This window comes from Lotus japonicus, chromosome 3 (assembly GCF_012489685.1).
Source record: "Lotus japonicus ecotype B-129 chromosome 3, LjGifu_v1.2".
Classification (NCBI taxonomy): Eukaryota; Viridiplantae; Streptophyta; class Magnoliopsida; order Fabales; family Fabaceae; genus Lotus; species Lotus japonicus.
In genome coordinates this window covers 14,113,666-14,123,110 of record NC_080043.1, presented here as the reverse complement: position 1 = coordinate 14,123,110, position 9,445 = coordinate 14,113,666, and the positions used below count along the sequence as shown (strand labels likewise).

Here is a 9,445-nt window from a genome sequence, read left to right as displayed (position 1 = left end):
TGCAATGTCTTCGTCATTTGAAATTTTCAAGTATTAAACACCAAATATTTCGTACACACCTGTTATAAATCTCTCTAAGCATTTCACTAGCTACTCTCTAAGACACCAATGTTGCTGCTAAGGGTAATTGCAGGTGATAGGTTAGGGTTTCAAACCTTGAGGATAGATAATTTGTACTATTTTACGAACAAATAACATTTGCCTATAAAAAAGTTTTTTTTTACGGTGAAAAAAAAAAACCAATGTTGTTGTATATATTTAATAAAAATAATATTGTTATAATATTTTATTAAATGTGGATATATTTTAATTTTTTCTGACGTAGATATATTTGAATTTTAGTCCCGCCATTGCTCTTTGAACCATCATGTTTTTTCACTTGCAAGAAGAACAAAGAACCCTATAAAAGATTGCAAATCACACCAACACAACACAACGCCGTTATGCCATCCATCTTTTCCACTCATTCACATTCATAACGTCCCACAAAAATTCCCCTTGTCTTCTTCCCTTTCAGCAAGCCATGCCCCTCGACGAGGCCTCCACCCTCAACCCACTCTCCGGCCCCAAACTGCTTCTTCCTGGATCCTCACCAATGCCTGACGGGCCGAGCCGCTTCGACCGCTGTTCATTACCGCGCAAAGTGCTTCACCGTAGAATCCCTCTGCATGACATCACTCATCTTGTGAACGTAAAATGCGCTTTCTTGCCCATTCATTGTAGAATTTTCTTATGATTTTGCTTTTGATAGTCTGTAAATTATATAATTTACAATTGTGGTGTTTGTGTTTAGGAATTTGAGAGGTGGAAAGAAGAACACAGTGGAACTTTGATTCCTCCTATGGATGTATTGCGTGTTTGGTCTCGTAAACACGGTGAATCTTTGTCTTACATTGTCGATCTGGTTACAAGGTTGTCAAGAACTTCACTATCTGTAGAAGAAGTAAGAGAACCAGAACCCCTTTTCAACAACTCTGTTGAAAAAGTGAAGAAGGATCATGTGGAAAGGCCAAGAGGGAAGAAGTCAGAGAGGGACCGAAAGATTCGTACATTGATGTCCATGAGATAACTTTTGATTTTTGAATCATAGTTAGTGAATTCACAATTGTATATTTCACTTGTGTCCAACCTCTGGATCACATTACATCATATAAAATCTCAATAAAAGTTGGATATTGTTCAAATCAGTATTAAATTGATATGATATGATGATATCCTAAAAAAATGTGGGAATACATTTCTATTGAATTCATAAGCCTGATAAAACAATCCTCTTCCATTGCATACAGTAATCTTTGGATTAATCCCAAATAATGGAGGTTTTTCACCCCCATAAGACATAAGGAATTTTCCAAATTTCATATGATCTCTGATGCATGGGTACGCCCTTTTGGGCCGCGTACCCGTACCGGGTACGAATACGCGACGGGTACGCGCACGGTACGTACCCGTTACAAAAAAAAAAGGGGTTCCGGGCCAAAACGACGTCGTTTTGGCCTTTTTTTTTATTTTTTTTTCCCTGGCTCAAAACGATGTCGTTTTGGCCATTAAAAAAAAAACAAACAGAACAAATCGCGTGAAAACGAAAAGAAAAGGGAACAGACGGCTTCTCAAGGGTTCACGAACCAGAGAAGGAAACCAGCGCCGCCGGCCACCACCTTCCTCTCCAGCGTGCGCCTCCGCCGTCCTCTCCAGCGTGCGCCGTCCTCTCCACCGCAGGTACCCGCGCAGCCGCGCTCCTCCACATCATTTTTATGTTGCTTTTTTCCTTTCATTTGTTCTTCCTCTGCTTTGTTGAATTTGGTTGAATGGTTGATGCCCTGGTCAATTTTGATTCTGTGTATTGCTTGCATAGTGGTTGAAGCTTGTCAATTTTTTGGTGGTCAATGTTGAACAATTTAATATTATGTCTTGGATGTTATTTTAATTAGTTATATATATATTTTTTTGCATAATTTATTTATATTTAAATATTATGTATAAAAAAATATATATATCTAACGTACCCGTACCCCTATTTTTTCAAAAATCACGTACCGCGTACCCAATACCGTACCCGTACTGGGTAGCGTACGCGTACCCGTGCAACACAGCATATGATTGGATGGAATTTGAAATCTTTTTTTCTTTTTACTATAGGAATTTGAAATCTATGATTGATGATAAATAATGACGTGAAATAATAAGTGAAGCCAGGAGAATCAGTGAATGAATACTTCCCCCGAACTCTGATGAAAGCAATTTGTGAGAACAAGGGAAATGTTATTGTTGATGAGAAGTTTTTTCGATCCTTGACCTCCAATTTTAACTATGTTGTTTGTTCCATCGAGGAATCTAAAGGTATAGACTCCATGACCACAGACCAATCATCCAAATTCATGCAAATACAACCTAAACGTTGGAAGTTAGTACAATAAAATCAATTAGATATTTGAAATTGCAGCAATTCAAAAATTTGAGCATTCACATAACGATTCTACAAGAATCATGTAGTTTTTTTGTTTACAAGAGGATAACATAATCATGTAGTTTGTTTTAGATTTTTGTTTTTTTTTAGATAAAATAGAGAAAAATGCACTAATTATCTACAAAATTACCTGTAGGAATTTACTCAAAGTTGAATCAAAATTCGCAGAAAATATTTGTGAATAGAATTGGTAACAAAATTCATATGTAATAAGCAAATTTCTAGTAATGAATGGGATGAAGTGTAATATTTGAATAAATTTGGAGTTAATGCCATCTAGCGAAACCTCAAGGTAGATAAATCTAATTTACTGTTGCCCTAAAAAAAAATTCTCCAACTTCTACCCTGAATGATATGACAAAAAATCGAAATCATAGGAATGGATCCCGAAGAGCATATTAACATACCAAGAAGAGTTTCTTTAGTAGTAGCTTGGCACAACAAATCTTTAGTAGCATAGCATAGCACCTTTACAAACAATTTCTAAAGAATAAAGATCTCACTTTTAGAAGTAGGTAAGGTGCTCATTGCATCTAAAGTCCCTTCGGATAACTGAGAACCTAATGAACTAATCCTGACCAAAAAGAAAAGAGAAGCTATCTGCAGAGACAATGAATCCAAAAGAAGCCTTCAATGATCTCCAACATTCAGATTATACTTTCGTGCTAAACGGATGGCAGATGTATCAGTGATAATGCCATCTATCATTTTAAACTTTTTGTGATGCATTTTAAGCGTCTCTGTCTGCTGCGCCGCAAGCTTTGCTTCTTCTTGTAGTTGCAGCTGAAAATAACCCACGCACTACTCACTTAGGATGACATAGAATCGCTGACAGTATATATCAAATATAAACACACAAATGATTTAACAGGCGAAAGCTTTGGGCGTCGTTTTGACACCAGAAAAGGGGCTAGATGTTCATTCAGAAATATGGTCCTTCATAAAAGTAAATGTGTTCTAAGACACTAAAATGAGCTAGAAGTGACAGGTTAGGATAGCTTGCATGAGGCAAAAAAAAATTATGTTATCATTTTAACAAAAAAAAAGTGTGTTCTTTGGCAAGAATGAAAAAACAAAGGATGTACTCTCATTCCAATTTCTGCATATAACTAATATTATGTGTTCTTTCTTTAAGAACAGCATCCAATTTTCAGACTGAACAAAACTTTATCTTTACTTTCAAAACATGAACATTTTATGGCAGTTGTTCACTTTTAGACCATTCCACAAAAGCATTTCAAATACATGACAGTATCCTTCCAGTAACATTCTCTCATTGGGAGCAATGTCATAGAAAGGATAATATAGAGTGCACATAGGCATGACAGATTGACGATTGACATTACACACGGTGGTGATATCTCCTTTCCTTTAAAATAAAACTAATAAATTGCTACAATAACAAACTGAAAGAATAAAGATCAAAGCGACAAAACTAATATAACAGAGAGCATATCATGGAAGGCCAATCCTATGTACTTGGTAAGAAAACAAGCAATGCTTTTACAGTTTTTTCTTTTTCCAAATTCTCAAAGTACACAAAATCCATAGTTTCTTATATGTTTAATATGCATATGCCATTCTTACCATCATGACTTTCCCCTGTTTGTAGTTTTGTACCTGATACTTTCTGTGATATCAATTTCACACTAACTTCCCATATAAACAAGTGATAAATGTTAACAGCCTATTAGAAATTAATAATCAATTGTTACTGCACATTTCCCACTGGAAGAACCCACAAACTCCCCAGTAATTTTCACTTACAATAAACATGCTACAGTAAACTGCTACAGTTAAAGAACAATGTTGACACAAATCCAACAAATTTATTCAAGAATAATATCAACAAACATAAGTGCATAGAAATAAACCTGAAATTACATGAGCATAAGGATAAAATAAGCAAATAAACATTCATTTCATATAGATATTTTTAAACCAACTCCAAGATGCTTACTCTGCATATCACAGCAATTATTGGAATATAATAGTTTCAACTTTAAAGAGCTATACGAAAAATAGATTAGGAAAGAATTTACCTTGTGCATGTGTGCTATTTCTGCAGCATGTTTCCGCGTAAGGTTCTTAAGTTGTTTTGCCACCTCCATATCTGGGTCACTAGGCTCCAGCCAACGATACTCCACCTTTCTGTTAGGGTTTACTGGCCGATCATCAAACATTTCGATCACAGCAGGCCGAGCCCTGACAGGCCTTGGCATCCCAGACATCATGAAAGGATACTGCCCTATCATTGTTACAATATCCTCGACCTTCTTGGAAGAATCCAATTCCACCAATGCAGTCTGTGGCAGGCTTGGTCCTAGGTAGTTGGGAATAAACTTCACACTTTTGACAGTTGCAAACTGATCAAGAGCAGTTCTCATCACAGATTCAGTAACCTGTGGTGACAGGTTGTCGAAGTACACTGTCCTTCTAACTTTCTGTTCAAATGCAGCAAACTCTTCTTCTGATGATCCCATTGAAGTGAATGAAACCTAAGAATGACAATTTTGGAACTCAGGGTAATTAATACGTATACAATTCTAAAGATAGACATAACAATGAAAAGAAAATAAAGAATAAGTTCTCCGAAACAGTGAATACAGGCAGAATCAGGCTCCAGTATGCATGAACATTTGAACCAAACAAAAGAAGCAATTAAATTTTTGAAAAATTCAGTTACAATCTGATGTTAGCTTTCCAAGGCCGCAAACAGTTCATGATTTCAAGTTGTATATCTCAACTTGTGAAACAAACCAGGAAAAAACTCCATAAACGGGACACCAGGACGACATGTCATGCGAGCTTCCTATATCCCATCAATTGAAGTCAAAAGGGACAAACCACAAGTTAAAGTACATGTTTAAGAAACTAGTGAACCACCACATCAATACAATCCACAGGAGAGCCCAAATCCATTATGAGAAATCTATATTATATGGATCTGTAGAGTGGGGTGTAAAATCAAAATTTTAAAATATGCAAAACCATGGTGCGGTGCAGAGCTTGAATTCTCACAGGAAATGGCATAGTAATGAACCCAGACCAAACATTAGAACCCAGATTTGCAAAATGCATAGACTATGTAATAGAATTTCAAACGAGCCGTTTACCAAGTTCAACACACTTATTTAACGAAGAACGCATCACAATGACGGATAAGCAATAATTTAAATACAAATGATAACCTAGTTATTCAAAGTACGCTCACAAAGGTAAATTGACCACATCATTTTCAATCATATATCTCAAGAATCATAATATCAAACACCTTACAGATAGATAGATTGTAAAAATATACAAAAATAGCATCTACATGTGAATATGATGAATCATGAAGGAAATTGATTTATATGAACCTGTGAGCAAAATCAAATGCGGGGTGATAAAACCCTAGCAGTTCCTCAAATGCAAGCGTAAGGGACGAGTGTCTCATGCAAAGTTTCTCTCTTATGAAAATATTCTGTTATATTGGGTCGATTCCGATTTCAGGTGAAATGAATTTGGACTTAGTATGGGTCTGTTTCAGAGTCTAAGAGATTGTATGAGAAAAAAGTTGCGATTCCCTCGGGGCTGCAGCATTAGATAAAGGGCATTTAGTTTCTCACTAAATAAGTGTGAAAATACACAACTCACCTTGGTTTAGCATTTATAAAATGCGAAAAGATTCATTATGTGAGAAATGCTTAAATGTAGAAAAGAAGAGGATGAAGAGAGAAGGATCGATGAGAAGAGATAGAAAGAGAATAATGATGGAGAGGTTGAAATCAAATGTTAAAGGTATTTTTTTTATAAAAAGGATGGTAAAAAACAAGCGGGGGAGGCCTTAAATTTAATTTAATTTAATTTAATTAATGCCTTAGATAAATTGATTGATGAAAGTAGTTGATGTGCTTTGTGTTAGATATGCAATGTGCGGATAGATATCACGTGAAAAAAAAAAATAAGCAAAATGAAGCTGAAATTATTATTTACTTAAGAGGTTAATAGATAAGCACTGCCAACTGTAAAATGATTTTACACTCACAACTAATCATAATATGCCACATTTAAGGAATAATTACTTTTGATTACCCTAACAACGCACATAGCTTTGATGTTTTACTTAATTTCAAAACGATTTTAGCCTAATTTTTAAAACCACAACCACCGTCACCGCCACCACTCTCCACCACTATTGCTTGCCATCCCCATATCCACCACCACCCTTGAACACCAACACCTCCAACACCACCATTTCCACCTCTACTGCGGTATCCATACCTGCCATGTCGTCAATTCATCGACCTTCACTGTCACCAATCACCATCACCTCCACCACTGTCATCATTGTCGCCATCACCACCACTATCACTGTCATCACCGCCTCTGACACTACCAACATAGTCGCCAACATGAAGCAACATCACCTACCATCACCTTCATCATCACTACCATCACCTTCATCGCCACCTCCACTGTTGCCAATGCTGGCACTACTACTCGCACCACCATCACCACCACCCTCCACCACTGCCATTGTTGCCACCTCCTCCCCCCCCACAACCATTGCCGCACCCCAGGAAAAATCAACCTCTACCACCACTACTATTTGGCCCTCTATTATTCTTTCACTTCAATCACTTATTGTCGGGGTTTTACAAAGTTGATGATTGTGATGACAATTACTGAGAAATTTTTTTAAGATTAAATTTATGAAACTGAAAAGTAGTTTTGGTTCTTAAAATTTTTATAAAATTTCACTCACCTCCCTTGAAGTTTAAATTATTGCACCGACATATCTCTAGTTTGCAAAATACATTGACCCCCTCCTTCATATATCATTTTGAATAATAAGAAGGTGTCAAGTGTTGTAATGATAAATCTGAAAAGAGGTTAGTGCAATAATAATAAAATATTCATCATCCAATTCCCCCACTTTTGGAGGGGAGACAAAATTGGCCCATAAATGGGGTTTTGACCCCCTCCCCTCCTCCTTCCCCTCCTAAAAATTGAACCAAACAGAAGTTAAAAAAAATATCCCCTCAACTTTCCTCCAACCAAATACTATGTAACATTTTTGTTGTGTATGTTTCCCAAGAACATATTTATTGAATCGTCTGTGGATTCCCGTGGTGAAATCGTAGGACATTTGAAATGTAGTTCCAAATCTCAAACGTGATTTCTCTAATGAAATTGGAACTAAACATTTTGGTTCCATATATTAGTGTGTTGATGCTAAAAGCTAAACTCCAAAGTCAATGTGTCTTTTGGTTAGTAGTTTGTATCAGCATATGTACACAATTGTGTAGCTCTTGCGTTTAGATATTGCATTATTGAATTCTAATTTTGAATGGTTCTTGTTAGAAGTCTCACATTGGCTAGAGATAGAGCATAGATAGTTTTAAAAGGGTAGTGCAAACCTTAACTCTTGAGCTAGCTTTTACGGTTGAGTATAGGCCTCCCAATTTCTAATATGGTATCAAAGCTTATCCTAGATCCATTTGTTGTTTCTTGTGGAGACCTCCCATATTTGGGGCACCCGTTGTTGTTGATCCCACGTTCCAGGTTGCTCAGTCCTGGACGTGAGGGGGTGTGTTAGAAGTCACACATTGGCTATAGATAGAACATAAATAGCCATTATAAGGGTAATGCAAACCTTAACTCTTGAGCTAGCTTTTGTGGTTGAGTATAGGCCTCCCAATTTCTAATAGTTCTTAGTTTAAAAATTTCATTCTTGGGGTTGTTCTATCTTCTCTTCTTGTGGTTGGTTCTTTTAATAGGTATGGATTGTAGATTTGTAGTTACACATGAATGCTAGTGGCCTCAGTACTTTTACAATGATCGATATTTATTTCATACCTAAATAGAAATTTCAATTAGAGATCAGGCAAATGAGATTTGTTTATTCAATATGTTTCCTTTGATCATGGATGACTCTTCAGAGAATTTAATTAAGTTACAACAAGCATTTCGTATTATTTATTGATGAAGGGAGGTACAAGTACTCATGAGATGAAATCTCACTGCTACGCCTCAGTAAAAGAAAAAGGGAAAAAAAGGGAATCACAATTGTAGCCAAATGAAGCACACTGAACAGTGTGTGATGGATCACACCATATAGAAGCAAGCACTTAGAAAGAAGCTTTAGTTGTAATCAGGATTGGCCAAAACATAACCCTCAATTGCCTTGAAAAGGCCATCACCCTTAGCTTTTCCAACTTTGAGCTCCTCTTCAGTGGGTTTAGCATCACCTTTAGTATAGAAGTTAACAGTGAGTTTTGCAATGGATCCTCCATTAGACCCTGCATCCAATTTGGACTCAAATGAAATCTTTTCAACTGAGTCTGGCAACCCAACACCTCCAACGATGCTGTAGTTGTATCCCCAATTAGCCTCGTCAATTGCATCAATTTTGTGCAACACAAACTTGGTTTCGCCATCTTCAACGATAGTGATCTTTTTTACGGTTCCGGCGCCTCCATTTCCTTCAACAATTTCAACACTCTTGAAGGCATCAATAACCTTTGGGACGATGGTATCAACATCTGTAACCAAAGCTTTGAAAAGCCTTGCTGGAGCTACAACAGAGGTGGTCTCGTCAGTGAAAGTAAGAACACCCATGATGATGAATTAACACAAGGAGAATGAGACTGCTATGTAGTGCGAGAATAAGAGCTTATTTGTTTGCTTGTGTGGTTTTTGAGGAAAACTGAGCCTAGTATTTATATGCATTGGGTTGAGCGTTTTCTCTTCTCATTGTTTCTGCCAGGTCAGTTCTTTTTATTAATAATCTTGTGATGTCGTTCTGTTCATGGAAAAATTAACAAAGCTGGTTTGATTTTGATTTCAATGTAAATCTGAAGAATTTCACGAATATTGTTCAAAGAATGTGAGTTGGAAGCATTCAAAGATGGTGTCATGGCGACACATATTCAAAAAGTATGTTCTGTGTGTTGAATACTTGAATGTTGTACTTAAATTAGTTGTATAATG

At 36.6% G+C, this 9,445-nt stretch overlaps 3 protein-coding genes across 3 annotated transcripts; 1 reads left to right on the top strand and 2 right to left on the bottom strand.

Annotated features, from left to right (window-relative positions):
- Positions 1-451: 451 nt before the first annotated feature.
- On the top strand, positions 452-1,148 carry LOC130749831 (uncharacterized). Its single transcript, XM_057603194.1, has 2 exons — positions 452-691; positions 794-1,148. Exons 1-2 carry the CDS (start codon positions 524-526, stop codon positions 1,067-1,069), a joined length of 444 nt encoding a protein of 147 aa, XP_057459177.1. The 5' UTR covers positions 452-523; the 3' UTR covers positions 1,070-1,148.
- A 1,699-nt stretch (positions 1,149-2,847) lies between these two features.
- Positions 2,848-6,128, bottom strand: LOC130749295 (uncharacterized). The gene is made up of 3 exons (XM_057602632.1): positions 5,830-6,128; positions 4,510-4,965; positions 2,848-3,250 (listed from the first exon to the last, which is right to left on the bottom strand). The coding sequence occupies exons 2-3, from the start codon at positions 4,948-4,950 to the stop codon at positions 3,098-3,100; spliced, it is 594 nt and encodes a 197-aa protein (XP_057458615.1). The 5' UTR covers positions 4,951-4,965; positions 5,830-6,128; the 3' UTR covers positions 2,848-3,097.
- Positions 6,129-8,349: 2,221 nt separating this feature from the next.
- LOC130748115 (class-10 pathogenesis-related protein 1-like) lies at positions 8,350-9,171 on the bottom strand. Its single transcript, XM_057601260.1, has one exon. The coding sequence runs from the start codon at positions 9,071-9,073 to the stop codon at positions 8,597-8,599; it is 477 nt and encodes a 158-aa protein (XP_057457243.1). The 5' UTR covers positions 9,074-9,171; the 3' UTR covers positions 8,350-8,596.
- Positions 9,172-9,445: the final 274 nt, after the last annotated feature.